At 38.5% G+C, this 23,684-nt stretch overlaps 1 protein-coding gene across 1 annotated transcript in view; it reads left to right on the top strand.

Annotated features, from left to right (window-relative positions):
* The window catches only part of LOC141804092 (receptor-type tyrosine-protein phosphatase N2-like), a 238,389-nt gene that overhangs the window by 30,482 nt on the left and 184,223 nt on the right, over positions 1-23,684 (top strand). The window contains exons 3-9 of the mRNA XM_074688343.1: positions 646-759; positions 9,318-9,432; positions 9,526-9,670; positions 13,238-13,619; positions 13,719-14,027; positions 16,800-16,840; positions 17,748-18,121. Of these exons, the coding sequence (XP_074544444.1) occupies positions 646-759; positions 9,318-9,432; positions 9,526-9,670; positions 13,238-13,619; positions 13,719-14,027; positions 16,800-16,840; positions 17,748-18,121 (1,480 nt within the window). The remainder of the gene's footprint in view (positions 1-645; positions 760-9,317; positions 9,433-9,525; positions 9,671-13,237; positions 13,620-13,718; positions 14,028-16,799; positions 16,841-17,747; positions 18,122-23,684) is intronic.

Genomic DNA, 23,684 nt, shown 5'->3' with positions numbered 1-23,684 from the left:
CACAACAATATTCATCCTCTACTTGCTTCCCCTTGATTGAATTTCACGGTGTGCCAGTAACGTCCAAATCTACATTTCTACCAAATCCAAATCCAACACAAATCCATCACCAACCCCCAAATACTTCTGTTGGACTATTAGCAAAACTACTCTGTCTCCATCACCCCATATTCACAACCCCTGTTTAATTTTAGTCACAAACCCTGATCCATGTATCTATTACATTCAGAATCACCAACTGTAACAGCATCCTCCATGTTTCATCATCTGCATTAATCCTCCAGTTTCCCCGCTCTTGTCTCACCCTTCCTCTGTCACCTGCAGCTCACCTCACCCTCCTGTCTCATGTGTACACAGCACAACGTGCTCTCAGTTTAACATTTGTGAGTAATCTCGGCGGTGCAGACCAGCCGACGGTCATCCTTAGCTGGCTGTTAAATGGAGTGTGTGAGTTGATTGAGGCAGCTCCAGTGACGCTGAAACTATTTATAGAGAAGAGGGTTGAGTTATTATTTACCTGCCACACATCCTCTCCAACATACAGAACGAGAAAAACACACTTTTACTTTAAATGATCAATTTTACCATTTTATCTGAGATGAGCTTTGAGGTGTGTGATGTGTGTGTGTGTGTGTGTGTTCACAGATGGGATGTTTGGGAGGTGTCACTCTGTTCCGGTGAAGGAGGTTTACACGTACGACGTCTCTCCATCTGTGGTGCAACGCTTCAGGTCTCTGCTGGAGAAGCTGTCCAACCGAGGTACACACACACACGCACACACACACACACACACACACACACACACACACACACACAGGGGAACACACACACGAACATTTTTTTGCAGCCTGTGGGGAAATAATGAGCCATGATGAGCTCTCTTGTATGGCTTTAATCGTAGCTCAGTATCACATCTTTGTGCAGTAAGCCCCTGTAGTTCTTTGGCCTGACCACTAGAGGGCGTCAGAGACCACTGTAACCAGCCAGTATCTCCCCTACTTTCATCACCCTGTGATATCTTAAAAGAAAAAACCTGGATACAGAAAAAAAGAACCTTTTGCTCGAGCTCTGCAAACAGAAAATGAACAGATGTGTCAGAAAGTGTGAAAATTTGACCGTGATGACTCTTTTCACCAGAACCAGACTGAGCTGCTCCATGCTTTAAAAAAAGAGAACTATGTTTGAGTCGACACATTTTGGGAATCCAGCTGCAGAATTTCAGATTTCTCAGAGGGGAAAGTTTGGAGGCGTTTGTGAGCCGCTCTGAAGTGAAATAAATTATGTAAATGAGACGTTCAGCACGAGCTGTCTGCTGGAGAGATTTAAGGAGACTGAACTCTGAAGACATCTTCATTACAGAGAGGCTGCAGCACACTGTAAAAACATACAGTTTTCTTTCTTTCTTTCTTTCTTTCTTTCTTTCTTTCTTTCTTTCTTTCTTTCTTTCTTTCTTTCTTTCTTTCTTTCTTTCTTTTTGTCCCCCTTTAAATCTTTCTTCTTTTCTCTCTTCCCTTTTTTATTCTTCATCCTTAAATTTAACTTTTTTGTTTCTTTCTTGAGTTTTTTTTATGGTAGTTTTTCTTTCTTCCTTCCTCCCTTGTTTCCTTTCTTTTCTGTATCCTATCGCAATTTTTTTTCTCTGTTTTTATAATTATTCTTTCCATCTTTCTGTCTGGTCTTTTTTCTTTTCTGTCTTAATTCAATCCCTTTTTTGTTTCTTTTATTTTTTCTTTCTTTTGTCCCTAAATAAATCTTTGTATTCTTTTTGCTTTTCTTTCCCCTTGTAATATTTTCTTTCTTGAATCATACATTTTTGTTTCTTCATTTTCTTCTTTTTCCTCCTACCTTGATGCCTTTCTTTTTCTTCATTCAGTCTCACATTTTTTTTTCTTGTTTTTATAATTTTTTCTTCCTTTCATCTGTCTTTCTTTTTGTCTTTTTTCTGTCTTTCCTTTCTGTCTCTATTAATCCCTTTTTCTTTCTTTTTGTTTCTTTAATCATTCTTTTTCTTTCGTCCTTCAACGTTACTTTTCTTTTATTCATTTGGTCTTACGGTCTTTCTTTTCTCTGTAACTTGTCTTTGTCTTTTTTTTTCTTGTGCTGTCTTAGTTTTTCTTTTGTCTTTTTCTGTCTTTCCTTTCTATCTTTATGTAATCCCCTTTTTCTTGCTAATTTTGTCTTTTAAATCTTTCTTTTTCTTTTTTCCTTTAATGTTACTTTCCTTTCATTTATTAAGTCTTACAGGCTTTCCTTTCTCTTTAATCTGTCTTTGTCCTTTGTTTTTATGTGCTGTCTTAGTTTTTCTTTTTTTTTTCTTTTTCTAACCCTAAAGTCATCACTTTTCTCATCTTTTATTCTTTTTCCCCCTTTCTCCCTTTGACCTTTCTGGTGAAATAACTTTTCTTTCTTCTTGTATGTTCTCCTCTTTCTTGTCTTTTTTTTTGTCTTTTTTTTATCATTTTCTTCAACCTTTTTTTCTTTTTCTCATATCTTCCTTTTTTAATCTATTCTTCCATCTTATTTTGAAGACAGCACTGACCTCCTGTTACCGTCTCTATCTTTTAACAAACAACGTCTGTAAACTCTTTCTCTAACAGCTCATATTTTCTGACAGTTGTTCCTGCGCTCGTGTTCACCTCCCTCTCTCCACCCACACACACACACACACACACACACACAGTCACACACACACACACACACACACTTCATCCTCTCTCACAGTAAACCCTGGTCTTCGTGTGGAGCCGTTTTAACGGCACAAAGCTGAGGTCAGATGTGCTGCCAGCCCACAGCGACGGCGCTCCTCTTTAGTTCACGCCGAGCGCTGCAGCTCTACTTGACCTTCCTGTCTCACCTGTGAGGGACGACAGAGCGGCGGTCTGGTGTGTGTTTGTAGCTCTCTGAAACATCTACCGACTCACCACAACTACAAGTGTGTGTCTCTGCGAGGTGTTCGCCACCTCAGATTGTTTTCAAGACGAATCTGTAAAATACAAAGATTCGTGGATGTTCCCTGCTTTTAGAAATACACCGACTCTCGGTGGATAAATAATGTCCGTGGTCGTCGAAGGCTTTAACCTCTGACCTCTTCGCTGCTGCTTGCTCTTCTTTAATTCCCCTCAGAGGAAGTGATGCTCAGTGTTTGCCCTTTTAAACACAACCACGAACTTCAGCCTCTGAATATATTCTGCACCTTAACCCGTCGGTTAGTCGTCTATTCAGACGTGAAAGCACATCTCCACACATCCTCTGCTCGGTTTTATTCGCGAGGAGAGTCTCTCTGAATACCCTGGCAGGGGCTCCAGCGTTTATTAACCTGTCGTGTCAGATGCCGTCTGTTCACCCGACGCTAACGCCCGTTTTCTCAGCCACCACAGCCGCCGTTAAAAGCTGCGTTTTATGGCTCTTTGATGGCGAAGGCTGGCCTGACACGCTGTGCAGCTGTTAAAGAGAGGCTTGTGCCTGATTCCTGGCAGTTAGGGTCGTTATTCATCGCGCAGGGGTCTAAAGAAGTCGTCCGTCTGCTGAAATGTTCATTAACAAGTCGAGCTGATTTAATTAGATTCACTGCTCATCAAGGCAGGAGTGTGGATTCAGTTGTTAGAAAATGAGCCATTGTTGGCTGACCATCAAATGTAAATGAGGGGTTGGCTGTGACTGTGTCTCCTTTAGGATGACTCCATGAAACGCTTTTTCTCCCAAAACAAAGTGGACTTATGGAGACGTTTTGCAGAGCAGGTTAACAAACGTTAGACTTGAGGAGGGCGTGAACTTTTCTTTACATTCACAGCTGAATAACAGACAGATGTAAAGCAAATTGATGTGTTTTCATCATCATCCTGTCACATGGTGTAAACCACCAGCAACACCAGCACATCAAACCCATCTCAGTGCAAATGATCTGTCTCAACTGGATTTAGGGGTCATGATTCAGTGCCATTGAAGTTGTTTAAGGATTCACTGATCCAACTTTTTAAGTCTCAGTCTGATGCAGAGGCTGGACTTAGGGTTGCAGGCATTGATCCGAGAGACGTGCTTCTCTTTTAAGAATGACAAATTTACCTAGTTCAGGAGATTCAGCACCTGCAACTAACGGTTATTTTAATAATCAATTACTCTGATGATTATATTTACGATTAATCAATGAATCAGGAAAAAAACAACAGAAAATATATTGTTTTATCATCAGATTAAGAACTTTTTGGGCCAAAAAAGGGAAAAAGATTAAAATGTGTCCTCAATCTTTTCACCTGCAGGTCAAACAGTTCACCCCCTCTGCCCTAGCTCTATCTGTAGCAGCTAACGCTAATGCTAACGTCAGTTTAATGATGTTTTCAAACGGGGGGACGATTTAATAAAAAGACTAAACGAGTCCTAAAAGACATACCGTGCATTTCAACACATATAAAAGGAGTGTATGTGGGACTTTGTAGCTCCTCACCTCGCTGTTGAGCTTCCTGGCTCGTCATCGATGAGCCCAACATGTTTGTGTTTTAAGTGCTGGATCATTGCAGTCGTACTGCCGTGATATGCAGGTTCGTTTTTGTCAGTTAACACGCTGTGTGCTTTTACTCAGCGTGAAATACTACCAAGCTCTGGAGTTTTTGGACAAATGGCTTCTCCTCCGCCACGCTGATCTGTTTACATGTGACGCATACAGCCCCGCAGCCCAGGTAATTACACTCCAGTCCAGTAGGTGGCGGTAATGCACCAGCTGGTTGCCAAACGCTAAATAATCCAACAAAAAGGAAGAAGACAAATAGACTGAAGACAGACCAAGCGGCAACCTCTGGTCTAAGAATATGAGACAGTGCAGAAGTGCTAAAATCTGCTGTTTCTCCAGTGTCCAATTGAGGCTGGCTCCAGAAGTACAGGAAGTCACAAACACACCAAGCCAAAAAAAGCCGTTTTCAAAGCAGAAATTAACCTATTTACAGCCTGGTTCAAAACACGTCTCCTGTCTGAGTCGCGGGTGATTTTTTTGTAACTCTGCCGTTCAGAGGATATTAAGATCACAAGCTCCCCCAATAAGAGGCACAGCTAAGGGTCACGTGACGGCCGGCGCCCTATGGCTGTAGGTGAAGCCCTTGCCAGTACCAATATGGCCACTATAGCTGATGTGCTTCATTTTCCGTTTCAGAAACAGACAGGTGACGTTGGCGAGACTACGTCCATGTTTTATACAGTCTATGAAACTAACACATTAATGGCGCAGAACAGTATATCAATCATGGATAAACGTCAACACTTTTACTAAGTGATTGTTACCGGTTTTATTGATTGCAGCCCTAGTGTGATCAAATTTCGTGTTGATCCCATTGGAATTCACAAATGACTTCTTTATCCAGCTGTTCAGTCTCATCCTCACAGTTTGAGTTTGAGGCTTTGCTCACTTTATGTATTTACAGCCGAGACTCTTGACCTGATACTTATTTTTAAATCTGAAAAAGGCGTCATATCATCATTCTAAAAATTCAGTGTGTTTTAACTTGAGGATTTCTTTCCTCCTCTGAATTCTTGCAGCATGTTTTTTCCAGTCCATCTCAAAAGACTCAGGCCCAAAGAAGATGCTGGATCATGTTGATATCATAGACTGTATATAGAGTGGACAGCGTGGCTCCGCCATTTACCATTGTACGGTTTTGAAGCCAAAATACCCCCGTCAGAGGCGCAGCCATTGTAGCAGTTGTGCAGCCAGAGTCTGCGCAGTAAAGACTGTGAGGGATTCTGGGAGAATCTGAGTGGAGCCAGGTGACAAAAATAATATTTATTTTTTTTCTTTTGAGAGTCTAATCACTTCCTGACTCTACCTCCCAACATATTTTACAATCCCCCAAAAAATTACACGAAAACAGCAGCCGTCAGTCATCGTTAAATTTTATGTAAAGCCTCGTTTTTAACCTCTTATAACTAATGAAAATGAAACTTTTCAGAAAAAAGAGGACTTGGATACAAGAAAGCCAAATGATATCTTCAAATCACCACAACAATCGGACCTGAGAAATATTTCTACCAGGTGTATTGATTTTTTAAAATTTGACCACAGCCCATCTGGAATGACTGGAAAGCTGGATTTTTTAACCTATACTGCAGCCAGCCACCAGGGGGAGCAGTTTTTGTGGCGACGTCACTTTGAGCCGAGCAAGAGGGCGTCCATTTTTTTTACAGTCTATGGTTGATAAAGGGTGTCATCATTGCGTGGTACATTTTAAGCTGTATTTGTGGATGTATTGATGAACTGTGCTCACAGAAAAAGGTTTTTGGAAAGCCATGCGGTGACTTCTACTACAGAGTCCCGCAGTGCTTCCTCAGATCACCGCCTTGTCTCTTTTGTACAGAGAATTTTCTAGATTCTCCAAATCTTTTGATGATAAGTTGTGCTGTAGAACAATGTTTCTCAAAGTGGTCTGCACATCTGTCTTCTTATCAGATATCTTTAGTGTTATAAGGATTGGGAATAAATGATGTTCTAAATGAATATAAAAAGCCCCCTTCAAAATAAAAGCACAAGATTTTTTCACAACATTTTTTTCGAAATTCCCTTTTTCTTCCCGTCTTTACTCCTGACAGACTCAGCCTTTCTGTAGTTTCCTCTTTAGACCCAGTCAAACATTTATTTTTCTTTACACAATAAAATTAGTCAGTTTTAACTTCTTATGTGTTGTCTTTGCTCAGTTTTTAATCAAATAAAGGCTTTAATTGGTTTGAAAATCAGGATAATTTTTCCCTCTGAGAGGATAAAACTGGAAATGATTTAAAAAGCATCAATAATCTCAATGAGTTGTTGTCACAATCAGCTCAGAGGTCGTAGAAAAATGTGAAAACAGTGAAGTTTCTTCCTCCTCTTCATAACTTCTAGGATGTTCTTCCTGTCCAGAAACTTGAGATAAAGGGTTTATTGCTGACGGCGCTGCTGTTTTATGCTCGTTGTAAAGTGTGCGTCCTCTGCGCTGGTCTCACATCTCATCGCATCACATCTGGAGCTGCAGTCTGTATCACTGGAGTCTTTCAGGAACGTCATCGCTCATCTGCCAGAGCCTTTGGTTCATGTTGTGCTCTGTGCATCGCAGCCATATTTCCGGTAACATTTCGTTCCGCTACCCCATCTGCTGTTGGCGCCCGCTCTTCTGTTCGGGTGCCAAAAAGCTGTTTGGAGGCATGTTAAGCATAAGAAACAGACGTGGCTGCTCGAGCAGCTCATCAGACTTGTCCTTTGTACACTTGCTGTAATGCAGAAGAGACTTCTGTTTTTTCTTCTTTTTGCAACAAACGCTGACACTCTTCACTCGCCAAGTCCAGACAAACACAGTCATGTCTGGATGACGTCAGTACAAAGATTCTTTTTATTACCCAGAGGAAAAGATCAAACATTACTGAAACTGCTAAAAACTTTGTTCTCTTCATGTTTTTTTCCACCTGGAAGACAATTAATTACTGATTGATAACGTCAGAGTGAAGTTAAAGATGAAACATTAATCTGATCTGGTTGATGCTGCATGAGCAGAGATTACTGCATCACATCAGTAAAGAAATATCAGAAGGATTCTTGTTGCAGTTTCAGAGGCAGCAAACTTTTTATATGACGTAATTCTGTATTTGATAAGAAACTTTACATTGTGCACATATGCAGCAGTGACATAGCAGAATACAGAAGAGGATAAAGATATTTGAAATCAGAATTCTGTTTCTTTTTCCTCAGAATTTTAAATTTTTATTTAAATTTTAAAAGCCAACTTTCTTAGTTTAGACTCCTGGGATCAAAGTTTCTCTAATGTCAAAATTCTGAAATCATAGCTTTATTAGTCTCACTTTTGACTTTTTTGTTGAAGAAATCAGAGAAAACAGTTTTGCTTCTAAGAATAAAGACGAGAAAAAGTCTGACTTTTAACCTTTTTAACCTTTTCTATGAAGTATAAGAAAAAAAAGTCAAAATTTGATTTTTTTTTAACTCCCCCAGAATGTCAGAGTTCTGAATATAAGTAATTATTTAAAATAAATACAACAAATTTTGAGTCTTCTTGAGTTCTCAGAAATAAAACTATAACTTTAAAATTGAAGTCAGAAATTAAATATATATTTTTTCATTTTCACTTTTTCAACATCCAGAAAAAGTAATTAATCAAGTACTGGAGCTTTAATTCTGAGATTTATTTTTCCTTTTATACAAATTCCTCAAAGAAAAAAAGAGAGAAAGAAAAAAAATATGTTTTTAAAAAGTTTGAATTTCATTATTTTTCTAAGAAAAAAAGACTGTATTTCAAAAATAAAGTCATATTTTGATCGCTCAAATTATCAAGAAAATGTCATAATTTTCACATTAAAGTAAAAAATCTGAAAAAAAATCAAAATTCTAAAAGTACAACAAAGGCAAAAATCTTAAAAAAAGTACAAAACCTGGAAGAAGTCGATTTTTTTCTAAAGTACAAAAATCAGAAAAAGTCAAAATTCTAGAAATAAGTAAAAAAAATCTTATAAAAGTTAAAATTCTAAAAAAAAATTAAAAAAAATCATAAAAATAGTAGGAATTCCCTTAAAGAAGCACAAAATTCTTAAAAAAGCAAAAATCAGAAAAAAAGTCAAAATTAATAAATAAATAAATAATAATGATAATCTGAAAAATTCAAATTCGAAAAAAGTACAAAAATCTGAAAATGGCAAAAATCTGTCAAAAATTTAAAATTCTGAAGAAAATTCAGACTTCAGCCAGAACTGAGAATATGATGAGGTGTAATCTGTCTCAGTATAGTCTTGCTTTTCTTTGTTCTTGATTACATTGAAGACACACATAAAGACAGTCAACTGGACCATCGAGTGTTCACTTTTTGTGGCTTCACTTGCTGCGCCTGTGCAGTGTTAAGTTGGGAGTCACATACAGGAGAAGACAGCGAGTGAAGCTCCTAACTTCAGGCATTCAGACTTAGACAGCAACCTTTAATCTTGATTTCTGAGTCCATGCTTGTAAATTCTGGGTGTTTCTGGTGAACAGCTTTAAAGAAGCTCACATGAAGTCAGTGCCTCTAAACTCGAGGTGAGAGGAGAAAAGTTTCTGCTCCGTCACTGAACCAAGCGGCAGCTCCCCTCAGTCTCAGAGGGCGACTTCTTCTCTGCTCTTCTAATAACTGACCAAATGAGTTTAGGAAACCTACTGCAAGCTCAGCAATAATGCTTCCTCTATTGTAGACCATATACTCAGGAACTCTGTAGGATGTTTCACGTGTCAAAAATCACAGTTTGACAGCTCTGCTGCCCTGCTGATAACCGTTAATGTAACTGCTCTCTTCTGTGGATTTAAGGGTTTTCTGTGTTTCTGTCTGCAGGTTTGACCTGGGACGATGACATCACACAGCAGGTTCTGTCCAAAGAGTTATCCAAGCTGAGGAGGATCCCCTACAGGCCGCAGCAGAGCGCAGCGGTCTACGACACAGACAGCAGGTCAGATATTCACTACAGAAAGAAGGAGAGGTGGACAGAGACAGAAACGAGCACAAACTCCACTCAATGCAGATCTCTTCTTCTTTCTCTCAGGCCGGCAGCTGAAGCCATGGACCCAGTGGACCAGAGGGTGAAGCCTGTGGAGGTGGAGCTGAGCAGAAACCTGCAGCTGTACCTCCAGCGTCTCGGCCTCCTTCCCAAGACGCTGTCTGCCTCCGGTCTGAGCGCTCCAGGCAAGGTGAGGAAATCCTGGATGCTCTGTCCGCCTTCTCTTCCAGTCTCTGGGGTTCTCAGCTTTTCTTCTTTCTGTTTGGGCGTAGTTTCTTCTGTTTTAAAGTTCACATTTCAACATCTCGCTACACTTTTAAAACATAGAACATAGCATCTGTTGTTTAAGTGAGGTTTTGTGCAATGCATTAGATCAATATCTTTACACTTTTTGACCCTGTATCTGCTCACAAACACCTACACATTTGAGTTCATTGCATCTTTTAACTAACTTGGACTCTATTTCTTCTACTCATTCTTCTTTGTTGTACAGTGTTTTGGAAAATAATAATAATAATAAGTTTTAACTAAAAGTGCTTTTCATACCAACCAAGGTCACTTTAAAAATAATTAAAATGAAGTTAAGATGAAACAACACAAAAAAAGTAAACAAAAAGCTTGTACTGACTGTAAGAATCACTAAGAGTCAAAGTTTTGGCCTCACTTTTGGGGGAGCTGTTGAGCAGCCCACATCTTTTCACAGCATATAGTTTAATGAATGAAGTGTTGCTATTTCATTGGTTCAGCTGCTTCATTTTCAAAGCAAAGAAACAGTTTAAATAGAACAAAAACAGAAAACTGAACCGGGGATCTCTGGTGCGCCCTCTACTGGATCATACGGGAAATAACGCAGAACACTGGGATGCAGAAATACTTTGAACAGCCACTTTTCGTGGTTAAGAACTAGTTTTTATTGATGAAAAATAAACATTAAAAGATTTTTTTAAGCATCTAAATGAATACTCTGATTTTTGGTGCGCCCTCTGCTGGATCTTGAGGATAACTACTCAAAACGGTCTGTTTTGCTAATAGACTGTGCTGCAATTTTTCTTTAAAGGAACATTTCATAGCATAAAAAAATCCAATCAATTTATGAATAGATCTAAAAAACATTAAAATAGAGAAGCTAACCCCATGCGCCCTCTGCTGGTTCACAGGAAAACTACAAGAAGCGGTCTATGAGAAGCTGCAAGGCCGTAGGTTCAAAATAAATCCAATGAGACTGTTTATGAAGTAAAACATGAAGACTGCATGCTAAACTCACACACTCATCAGTATCCAAAGAAACCAACACCCGGTCCCTGCAGGGAGTCCAGTGTCATCCTCCATTGTCAGCCGGCGCTCTGCTCCGTCCTGACTGATGACTTCTCCCAGCGTGACCGTTGGGAGCCAAATAATACCAGCAGAGAGTTCAGGAGTTCACTGCTTTAATTAATAACTCTCCATGTGACTCGCTCCTCCAACACGTCCGCTTGCTGTGGGTGATCGGGCCCCGGCTCAGCGGCCTCAGAGGCCTTCACTGACCCGGGGAGCAGGAGCCTGCAGGCGACGCTCGGGGCTCTCTCCAGGTTCACGTGTTCGTGGTTATGAAAGGGAGCAGGAGGGGCGAGGGGTTCCTTGAGGGTGCAAACTTTAAGAACAATGTGACAAATACCAGAAGGGGCCTCGCACGTACAAATCATAAAAAATATGACAACTGCGAGGACCTTCAGCGTTCGGCAGTTTTGTTATGTTAATTTAACCGTTACAGGGGCTTGTTCTGTTTCTGCGCTCAGAGGTGGGCGTTAATGGAGCCGTCAGTGACTCTGTCTTTTGTTGGAGCTGATGGATCTGTTAATATGATTGCATAAATGGATTAATAACGTGTTTTTTCAAAATGGGCTCTTTTTTTAAGCAAATTATGTTTTTTTTTCTCAGATGTTGGATGAAAATGTTAAACACGTAGGCTGAAAACAGCTTCTAAGTGTTCAAAGGTTTTATTCATATATTTCTTTATTTCCTCCACTTTAAGTGGACTACTTTAGGAATGTTTAGATTGACATCTCTGTCCTTATGAAGCTCTCTGTCTCAGAGCTTTGACGTTTCAGTTCATCACCATGGTAACGGGTTTCAGCAAATGAGAAAGGATCAGTCAGCACAGCCTCATAATGAACATGTTTCAACTTTTTCTTCATACAAAAATTGCTTAATTTTTCCTTCATGGATTGTTCATTAAATTCATTTGGAAGTGAAACATTTGGAAACAGAAAACCAGATCCAAAAAAAGCACTTAAAGTAAAGTCAAATGATGGCGAAATGTCTGAATTTAAAGCTTTTCTATGAATTGTGAGAAAAAAATCAGGATTTGGAAAATTTTTCTTTAATTTCTTGGAAAGTCAGATTTTTGAACAAAAGTCACAATATAGAGAGAATAATAACAATTTTGCCCTTTTCCAGGAGTTCTCATAAAATAATGTAATGAATATTTTTTTCTTTCATCATATGAACAGTAAAAATTCAGAGACTCAAGCCTCTATATTGAGATTTTTTCTTTCTTTTTTTTTTTTACCTTTTTTTTTTTCAAATTCCCTGTTCCAAAAAAGAAAAAAAAAACAACCACAGTCTCAGAATTTTTTTTAAGTTTAAATTTCAATTTTTTTATTTTTTTTTTGCAAATTCTAAGAATAATTTCATAATTTAGAGAAAGAAGAGCTTATCCTGAGGATGAGAAGTCAGATGTCAAACCTCAGAATTATCAGGAAAGGTAGTTATCAACACATTGGGGTTAAAGTTCTTTGGAGCAAATGCTCAACATACTGAAGAAAAGTAGAATTGATAGAGTTATGTCAGGTTTAATTCCCCTCTGTGGTAAAAAAGAAATAAAGACCAGGGTAAATCATGGCCTGTGAGCCACATCCGGCCCTGTGAGAGTCTCTGTAAGGCCCGTGTTGGTCAACCATAAATTACAACATAAATGAAAAAAAAATATTATTAAATATGCCCCAGACAGACTAGATCTTCTTATTGAAGAGATGACATGTATTTATTCATTTTTTGTATAAAGTTGGTTTAAAGTTTTTCTGTACTTATGGAGACCAGTGAGAAAGAAAATGAAACAATAATGCCATGATGTTTTTGATTTTAATGTTTATTGCTTTCATAAGAGTGTTTTCCTATTTGACCTACACACAGGTTCACACATTTTCATACGTATTTTCAGATTATCCTTATTATTCAGGCTGCCAGTATCAGCTAGTCAAATATCCAAGTAAGTGCATTTTACAGTGGGGAAAAGTTAATATTGATCAGAATTTAGTCCATGTTATTGTTGGAGCTGCCCCCGACACAGTTCAGGTTCCTCATGTGACCCTTTGTAAGAATTAATTGCCCACCCCAGGTATAAAAATGGAGCCCAATTTTCAAACTTAATTCATACATTTATGGGATCATATTAACAGATTCCTCAGTGACTACAAAGGAGTTGGAAGGCCTGGACTGGAGCTTAACTCTGACATGTAGCAACTGACAGACCAAGCCTGGCTAACGTTAGCTTTAACGTTAGCCAAGAAGCTGCTGATGAGCACTTTGTGCCATCAGCCTAGTGACAGTCAGTGACACTCTTCAAGTATTTGTTGTTTAATGAGATGAATATGGAGTGAAACTGCCTTTGAGGTTTGGACAAAGTGTGGCGGTCTCTCAATTCTTCAGTCTTTTGGTTCCTAGCGTTGGGTTTATCCAAACCACATCTCCCTCTGTGTTTCTCTCATGGTTCTTACAGAGTGACCGTTTCCAGTCCATCCCTCAAGACTTCTATCGCTCCAAAGCCCAGCTCCAGTCGTCTCAGAGATCATCTCCCTCCAGCTTCTCTCCCGTTTCATCTCTGCAGCAGCAGAGACCTCCACCCGACCAGCTCCTGGCCATGCAGGCTGAAGGTGACCTCCTCCTGGGGGCCCTGAGGCAGTACCTCTCTGGGCGTCTGTCCCTGCACCGTGAGGGCGTGGGCCCCGGCGAGCAGGAGGCTCCTTTGCCTCGTCTACGTCCTTTTTACAGCAGCGGGAAAGAAAACTCTGGGCTCACGAAGGAGACTTTAAGACCCCGGCCTCTGGACTTTGGAAGAACTCAAGGAGCCTTATCGAAGGATCCTCTGACTTCTGTGGATGGTACGTGTTTTACAGATGCAGCATTATGAACATACACATCAGAAAACCAAGAAAACATTTGTTCTCCTCACTGATTTCTCTCCTTTGCGTCTCCTTCAGAGCGGTTCATAGAGAAGGTCCTGAAGAACGTCGGCAGGCAGCACGTTGACGTGGACGAACTGACCCAGCACGACGTAGACCAACTGTCCACCCTCATCGCTGACGCCCTGCAGGTGGTGGACCAGGACCAGAGACCAAACACAGGCCTGATCCGGGATAGACCTGGGCTGAGAGACCTGGAGGAGGAGCAAAGGAGTGTGGAGGAAGAGGATGAGGCTGCCAGGGGTGAGGAAGAGGAGAAGTTGCTTGCCAACACTCCGACGCTGAAGCCACAGGAGAGCGCGTCCCTTGTGCCTTCAGCACTTCACGGTAATTATACAAGGATTAATTTTGTGCTCTTACACAATTAGAGTATCGATCCAGAGCTGCTACATACATAATTGTGTAGGAAGAATAAATAAGGGAGCCCCCAAACAGCTTTCTGCCGGACTGCAACATAAAAATCAATGTGAAAATAAACAGCCCTCTGGTCCAGCTCAGCGTTACACGGCTGGTTTTAATGGTTCAGGGTCTTCAGAGACCACTGGACATATTTACACTGAAAGTCAGGAAACAGCTTAAAGATGATCTGGACTAAAGAGCAGGTAAAGGCTACAACACAACCCAGACCTTTTACTTTGAGGTTTAGACCACGACAATAAGACACAACACATGATGAAACACGAATACATACTGTGTGATATGTCGTGTTATAATACAAGAAGATATGAAACAACGTGATACAATACAATACCATATAAGACGATACAAAAAATAGGATAGAGCAATGTGTCATGATGCATTACATATGATGTACAGAGTTAGGATAAATTACATTATGATGGGTTATGTTTCAACACAATTCAGTATGAAGCAGTAAGACTGGTTATAGCAGGAAACTTGTTATTAGATTATATCATCCTTTACAATATGATACAAATTTATGACCCGATTTGACTCAGTATTTTATATAATGTTAAGTTATTTTGTCAGACAAGATGACATGTCCTAATACGGTATTATGTGACAAGACATGATGCCACATGAGACAAGATAGGAGATAAATTGTAACACAAGACGAGATACAAGACGATATACAATGTTATGATACATTACATTCCCATAGTGGCACATTATACAGTTACATTAAATCAAGTTACATTTACTCAAGTTACATTAATTTGTCAAGTTACACAGTTACATTGCATTAAGTCACATAATGTCAAGTTACACAGTGTCAAGTTACATAACAACAAATTACAGTATATAAAGTTAAGTTATATCAAGTTACACTGTGCCAAGTTACACTGTGTCAAGTAACATTACATCAAGTGACACTGTGTCAAGTTACACTGTGTCAAGTAACAGAATGTAAAGTTAAGTTATGTCAAGTTACACTGTGTCAAGTTACACTGTGTCAAGTAACAGTATGTAAAGTTAAGTTATGTCAAGTTACACTGTGTCAAGTTACACTGCGTCAAGTTACATTACATCAAGTTACACTGTGTCAAGTTGAATTACATCAAGTAACAGAATGTAAAGTTAAGTTATGTCAAGTTACACTGTGTTAAGTTACACTGTGTCAAGTAACAGTATGTAAAGTTAAGTTATGTCAAGTTAAACTGTGTCAGGTAACATTACATCAAGTTACACTGTGTCAAGTTACACTGTCAAGTTACAGTATGTTAAGTTATGTCAAGTTACACTGTGTCAAGTTACATTACATCAAGTTACATTGTGTCAATTTACACTGCGTCAAGTTACATTACAACAAGCTACACTGTGTCAAGTTACACTGTGTCAAGTTGAATTACATCAAGTCAGAGTATGTAAAGTTAAGTTATGCCAAGTTACAGTATGTCAAGTTACATTACATCAAGTTACACTGTGTTAAGTTACACTGTGTCAAGTTACAGTATGTAAAGTTAAGTTATGTCAAGTTACACTGTCAAGCTACATTACATCAAGTTACACTGTGTTAAGTTACACTGTGTCAAGTTACAGTATGTAAAGATAAGTTATGTCAAGTTACACTGTGTCAAGCTACACTAGTCAAGTTACATTGTGTCAAGTAACACTGTGTCAAGTTACAGTGTGTAAAGTTACATAGTGTACAGTTACACAGTTACAAATGTCTGTACAATTTTTCAAGTGACATTGTGTTGATTTCAATTGCATCAAGTTACATTACGTCAAGTTTCAGTATACTAAGTTACTATGCTTTAAGTAACACTAGTCAAGTTTCGGTATGTAAAGTTACATTGCATCAAGTTACTGTGCATAAAGTTACATTAAGTCAAGTTACTTTTTGTTGAGTCACGATTAGGGTTTCATAAAACTGTTTGGATGTTACTTTACTTAACATTACTCAAAGTTATTTTACATTGTAATAGGACATAATAAGATACAACATGTCATGATTTGATGCAATATGTTATGTTACGTTACATTAGGACTAGTTAAAATACATTAAGATTCATTAAGTTATATTTTGTTAAAATAAATACAGTAAAACTCTGCATGATTTGGTTTCAAAAAGATAGAATTTGATAAATATCATAAGATGCATTATGTTATGTTGCTTATGATACAATACAGTGTTATAGAATATGGTGAATTAAGATTCAGTATAGTATGGAAGAACAATTCAACATGACAGGATGTCATCCACTGCTGTGGCATGCTTTACAGTTTGACACAGAACAATGAGATACACATATATTCCAAATATATAACAAGATATGCTTTACTTTAGTATAACATGCTACAATTTCATAATATACTATGCAAGCTTAATGGTACGCATTTTCATGGTGAAGGATCTGTTTTAGAGAATTTTTATAAGATATGTTCTGACACAGTACATTATCATACTATTACTACTCTCAGCGTTTTATTGTTTAAGCATCTGTTGAGTGGTTTCTCTGGTGTTAGAGTTGCACACTTTCTCACTACAAAGTTAATCCATTTAGTTTCTATCAAAGCAACATCGCCACACACACACCAGCCAAAACCAACCTTCATGAGTTTTAGAAAAGAGCAGAAACTCTAAAATCGTCCTCACTAAATGTACAAAAACATTTCCTCTCTTTCTCCAAACAGAGCGCCAAACAGATGCAGAGGAGCAAAGTGTGAAGGACGAGGTAAGCTTTCGGTTTACGGTTTAAAGGAGACAAAAACTTAAAATGTCAGAGCGATAGCTGACATTATTCAGTTATGTAATATTCTGCATGAAGACGGAAATGAAGCCTTCAGCCGGCGCTACTCTGAAGAACTCCAGACTGTGTTTGACATCTGATCGTGTACAAAGGGTGGAGAGAGTGCGCCGTGACTTTGACAAGAACTCAGTACTCCTGTGAGACTGACTTAACAATGGTGTCTGGTTTCTAGAAAGTTTGGGGATTTATTCAGGCATGAAACTTATGAAACTAACTTAAAAAATACTTATTTACTCATTTGGGATTTTTTTCTTATGTTTTCTTCCTGATACTTATTACAGTTTAGTTCAGAGTTGTTTTCTGTTTGAAATTAAGAAAAAAAAAGACAGAGTTCAGCGAAAGTAGTTGTTGGCTCAGGTAGGGTTTGGTTTTTTTGATCTTGACAAGACAAGTAATTACCCTGAATTTATCAGCGAAGGGATAATAGAATATTATAATCCTTTTCATTTCACAGTCCGACAGCTGGATTGTTCTATGATTGAGGGCAATTATTTCCTCCAGCTCGTAGCCGTAGATCGCCAACACTGGAAAACTCCCACCAGCTCACTTTGAGCCCAAAGACAAAAGATCTTGATTGAACAACGTGTCATTAATCCAGTCTGATGTCTGTTTTTTTCAATATGTGGAGGTTTATCAGGAATTCAGCACTCTCAGACACCTTACAATTGGAATTATTTCTCGCTAATTTGTTCTCTGAGAAGTTTGTCAGCCATCGACTACATTTTACGCTTACATTTTTACCAAATTTCCCACTTTCAGCTCTGTTGATGGCTTGGAAAAGTTGCCGTCTTTAAGAATAAAAACAACAATTCCTTCATGTTTTTTTTCCCAGCCCGAGGGTGAGGCCCTCTTCACCAAACTCCTCGCCTACCTGGACAAAACGTCCTCCGACGCCGCCCCGTCAGCACGGACTCGTGATGACGTCCCAGTGGAGACATCCAGAAGCCGCCCGGTGGGGCTGGAAAACGTCCAGAGTCGGACCAGCGAGGTTGGAGTGGCAGTGCAGAAGAAGGACGCCACCCAGTCCGTGGAGGAGGTGTCCGAGGTGCAGGGCTGGATTAAAGAGGTGGCGCCCCCTCCTGCTTCCTTAGTGTACGAGGAGACGCACAAGAAGACGATGCACGTTCCAGAACTCCAGCTGGACGTGAAAGCAGCGGCGAAGAGACCTGAAGATGACGTGTTTGGATACGTCATCACGGACACAGAGTGAGTACCAAGATTTCGTCTTCCTGTAAAGATTCAAGAAAAAGAATAAATGTTTTGTTTGTCTGCAAAAGGTAAATAAATCAGTGAATGTGAGCTTTGACCTGTCCTCACAAAACTTTTAGAGTGCCTGTGAAAACAGAGAGGCCCACTTCATCTAACTTTGACGGGCTTAATTTATTCAAATGGTCTTTGTTTGCTCCTCCAAAACACAAAATTGGTTAATTTTTATGACATTACCAAAATTCAGACAGTATGAAGTGAGACCTTTCAGACAATAGATGTGAAACATAGAGAGAAAAAAAGAGAAAGCTGTAAAAAGCAGAGCAAAACAACAAACCGGAAATCACAGGGTCTGTAAAAGTAATGTAAAAATTAATGATACAGAAGAAAAACTAATGAAAAAAGAAAGCAGCAACCTCCGGTCTAAGAATATGAGACAATGTGGAAATGCTAAAATCTGCTGTTTCTTGAGAGTTCGCTTGAGGCTGGCTCCGGAAGTACAGGAAGTTACATACAAACTAAGCCAAAAAAAGCAGTTTTCAAAGCAGAAATTAACCTATTTACAGCCTGGTTCAAACAACGCCTCCTGTCTGAGTCGCTAGCTTTATTATCTGCACACACTGTACGGGGTGAATTTTTTTTTTTATGGCAGTTTAGAGTAAATTAAGATCACAAGCCCTTACCACTACCAATATGGCCGCAATAGCCAATCTGCTTCAAAAATCTGTTTTAGAAACAGACAGGTGACTACGTCAATGTTTTATACAGTCTATGAAAAAGAGTTAATTTAGAAAAAAGGAAAAAAAAAAAGAAATTACATGAAAATAGACAATTAATAACAATGAATACAGTGAAATGGTGATAAGATGTATTTCCTGATAAAAGTAAAAAAAAAAAAAAAAGACATTTGTCCATAAATAAAGCTTAAGAGCAATAACAGTACACAAAAGTGGGAAAATATAAAAGAAACAAAAGTGGAATTTTATTAACATGTTAAATAGAAAGAAAGAATACATGCAAGAAATAAAAATAAATAAAATAAAATAAATAAAAAAACAATATAAAACCAATTTAAAGCAGGAAATTAATAAATTAATAGATAAATAAAAAAATAAAAATGAAATAAATAAACGGAACAATTACTCAAGACAAAAGTAATTAAAGATATGCAAGAGGTTAAAAAAGAGAAAGTCAACTGGATAAAAAAGGAAACGCAAAAAAATCAAATGGATAAAACAACAAAAATGTGAAGAAATAAAAGGTATATGAAATGATAGCAAAAAAAGAAAAAATATGTAATGGAGGGAAACATTGAAAAGAAAAGATAAACTGATAAAAACAGTAAAAAGAATCAAACCGTTAAAGAAAGTTTTAGCAAACAGAAAATTCTTAAGGGATAAAAATATGTTTTCAAATATTAGAGCTGAGAAAAAAACCCAAGTTTAGTCTATTTCTCACTGATAGTCGTCATGAAATGTTCTAGGCTCAGCCTCAGTGCACGAAGACAACATTTCACTCTGTCAATTAGCATAATTACTCATTGTTCACTTTTGTTTCCAGAATACTTAAACCCTGAACTTTTTTAGCAACAGTCGCCATAAAGTGACTCATCGACTGGCGCCAAAAAAAGACTGCACCAGTTCCTCTCCAGAATCCGTCCTCCCACTACGACCTGAGCTGCTAAGCGTCTAGTTTTGGAGCAGACTGGCTCACAGCTTCCAGATAAATTACAGAGCAGTACTTTTAATAAAATGAAGTATGAAAATTTCATGAGCTCTGTTCTGAGTCATAGTAGGAAATGGAAGTATGAAAAAACGTGGAAAACAATGTTATTTTCTCCTCCTTACTCTCTGCATGGAGCCTGTTCGATAACTATTTTTGCCCGCTGACATTTGCAGCTGAGATCAGAGCCGGTGGGGTTGTAATAGATATCCTCGACATCTAGGAATAAATTCAGACTAAAGGGAAAACTTTCCCATTAAGACGGGCGTAGAAATGCCAGAGACGGGACGTCGTGTTTCAAACTTGTTGTGTTTTCTACCCATGCATTTATTTTGTCTTTGTTCAGTCCACAATAAAAGCTTACATCTTTCCTACCGCGGTAGGAAATGTGTTTTTCCTGTATTACAAAACCTCTGGTCTGTTTTTTGTTATCAAGCACGACAAAAAAAACAGACCTGTCTCGACAGAACAAGTTAATACAACCAAGGATGCGAGGAGAGGACACGGCGGGCCACGTTTTGTCCTTCGTCCTTACTCGCAGCAGAGTGATTCTTTAAATTGATTTCTCTGCTCCAGTTCGAGATCGAAGACCTTTAGAAAACGGTCATTGTAGTGTTTGATTTTTCAAACCTCTCCGGTGCTCGTCTTTAGCGGCAGCGCCTGTAATTTTGTCTGAAGGCCTTTGTGACACGTCCCTTTTTCTCCTCCTCCTTCATCCTCCGGCGTGTCATTCAGGGCGATACAACAGAAAGACGTCAATGATTGCCAAACAGGAAAAGGAGTTTGCGGTGTTGTGGGTGAGGTCAAACTTTGCTGGTCTGCTGAATGATGGCCCAGCACTGAGTGTTTTCAACCTTGAAGCATTTTTTTTTTTTTATTAAAGCTAGTTTAAAGCAGGCAGAAGATGATAGAAATTCATTTTTATCACCTACAACATTAAACAAGACAGTCCTTACCAGAGAAACACTGATTTTTACAGTTTTAAAGCATAAGATCACGTTTTCTGATTCAGTGGGAAAAAAGTATTGAACGCGTCAACTTTTTTGTCATCACATATTTTTCCAAAGCTGCGATTCAAACAAAATTTCTCACAGACATTGGTATCAACTCAAATAATCCACACATGAAAAGAAATCACAACGTTCAGGTCCATAAATAATGATTATGTGGAATTAAGTACGATAACACAGGAAAAATGTATTGAACACGCTAACTGAGACTCATCTAATACTTAGTGGAGAAGCCTTTGTTTGCAATGACAGCTTCCAGAAGCTTCTTGTATGTTTGAACTAATGGCCCACACTGCTCAGGTGTGATTTTGGCCCATTCCTCTGCACAGATTGTCTTTAAATCTGGAATATTCTTTAGTGCCCTCTGGTGAACCCTTTTCTTTAGTTCTTTCCACAAATGTTCAATTGGATTGAAGTCAGGTGCTTGATTAGGCCATTCTAACAGATTGATTTTCTTTTTTTGAAACCATTTGAGAGTCAACTTTGCCGTGTGCTTTGGATGGTTGTCCTGCTGGAAGGTCCAGCCACATCTCATCTTCATCATCCTGGTGGATGGCAGCAGATTCAGATCAAGAATTTCCCCATACATGGCTCCATTCATTGCTCCGTCAATTATATGAAGTTTGCCAACACCATGAGATGAGAAACAACCCCATGCCATGATGCTTCCACCTCCAAACTTCACTGTTGTTGTAGTGTTTTTTGGCTGATGTGCAGTGCCATTCCTCCTCCAAACATGGTCTGTAGTATGACAGCCCAAAAGTTCAGTTTTGGTCTCATCTGACCAGACAACATTCTCCCAGTATTCTACAGGCTTGTCAAGATGCTGTTTAGCAAACTTTAAACCAGCTTCAACATGCCTTTTCTTGAGGAATGGAGTCTTGCGGGCTGAGCGTCCATAGAGGCCATGGCGGTGGAGTGCATTGCCTATTGTTTTCTCTGTAACAATTATACCTGCTGCCTCCAAGTCTTTCTGGAGCACTTTCAGGGTGGTCCTTGGCTCATTGAGTACTCTTCTGACTATCTTTCTGACTCCCTGGTCAGAAATCTTCAAGGAGCTCCTGTGTGTGGCCTGTTGATGGTAAGGTGGTGCTTCTTCCACTTGTGAATAATGGCCCCAACGGTGCTGACTGGAATATTCAGGTGCTTTGATATGAGTCTATAACCAGCTCCATTCTGATACTGAGCAACAATCAGGTTGTGAATGTCTTCAGAGAGCTCTTTGCCTTTACCCATCAGCCTTTTTTCCTGTGTTATCGTACTTAATTCCACATAATCATTATTTATGGACCTGAATGTTGTGATTTCTTTTCATGTGTGGATTATTTGAGCTAATACCAATATCTGGTAGAAATTTTGTTTGAATTGCAGCTTTGGAAATGAATGTGATGAGAAAAAAGTTGATGCACTCAATACTTATTTTCCCCACTGTATGCTTACATGGGGATGCAGAGTGTGGAACTGTAGCTGTAAGCAGAAGCAGAAGACGCCTTCGCTGCAGGAAGAGTTACGGCACGAAGCCCTGAGTTCCTTAAACTTCTTGAAACAGACTCAGAAGCTGAACTTCTCTCTGAAGAGCAGCAAAGATCAAGATATCCTCAGTTTTCAGCGTCCTCTGCACATTCCTCTCTTACCCTTTACAGTCTCTCTTTAAAGTATCTCTTGACATTTCTGTGAGATCACTGAACTTCAAAAGAACACCAGAGTCGTCCCCGCCAATCCTCTCCAAATGCAAAACGCAGCATCAGCCACAACACAGACAAACTGCCACTTCAACACCAGCGCAGCAGAGAAATGAAGTCCTCTAAAGGACTAACAGAGCAGCTTTGTCTGCACCACAGTGATCCTGACAAACAGGTTTCATGGACTTCTATAAACCTGTTTTTTATTGTTTAATCAGTTCACATGAAGCTGAGAGGATGATTTCAAAATTAAACAGCGTAGTTTGAAATTTTACATTATTTCTTTGATGAAGTAGGAATTAAAATAAGATGTCAACTGTAAAGATTTTAGGATGCATGTCACAACTATGTGTGTGTGTGTGTGTGTGTGTTTGTGTTGCGTGACTCATATCAGGTGTTTGTGTGTAGGCTGCACGAAAAAAGACAAACATTTAAGGTCCAAAGGTTAAAATAACCACAGGTTTTTTTTTTGTGTGTGTTTGTTTCTGTCTTCTTCCTCCTCACATCATTAAAGCTTCTTTCCTTCAACTCCCCACCAGAAACCAGAAATGATTTTTTTCTATTTTATTACACTAAGCAGGAGGCATAAAATGTTAAAAAAATATTAACTGTGGGCTGCATTTTTTTTAAAACAAGGATATATGAAATGCAGAAAAACTATTCCACAAAATGTCAACATTTTAAAGACAAAAATCTGGATATTTGCAATATATTCTGGTTAAATACAATAACTAACTTAATCAAAAAAGCAAACAAAAAAACCCTGAAATTGAAAAAAGCATTTTTTGCATTTTTTTTAAATATTAATAATAAAAACAGTCCCATTAAATGCAGAAAAAATCTGATATTGTAAAGTATATTATCAAACAATACCAAAAATTGAAAGATTGTATAAAATTTTATTTTTAATATTTACTGAATAAAATAAAAAAAAATCCCAAACATTTTTCATATCATGAAAAAATTTTAAGGAAATTTTATAAATTCCAAAAAGGCATTTATACCAGTGAAAGTATTTTGTTGAATGAAAAGGAAATTCAAACATTTTTATAAAAAATATAAAATATTATAAAATTGTGAAAGAAAATCCTTCTTCTGCAATGTAGAAACTGTTTCTTGGAACAAAAACATTTTGTGAACCAAATAGAA

The sequence above is a fragment of the Halichoeres trimaculatus genome, unplaced genomic scaffold (assembly GCF_033239565.1).
Source record: "Halichoeres trimaculatus isolate MK-OKI-2021-1 unplaced genomic scaffold, fHalTri1.1 fHalTri1_scaffold_15, whole genome shotgun sequence".
NCBI lineage: Eukaryota > Metazoa > Chordata > Actinopteri > Labriformes > Labridae > Halichoeres > Halichoeres trimaculatus.
This window is presented reverse-complemented; position numbering and strand designations above follow the sequence as displayed.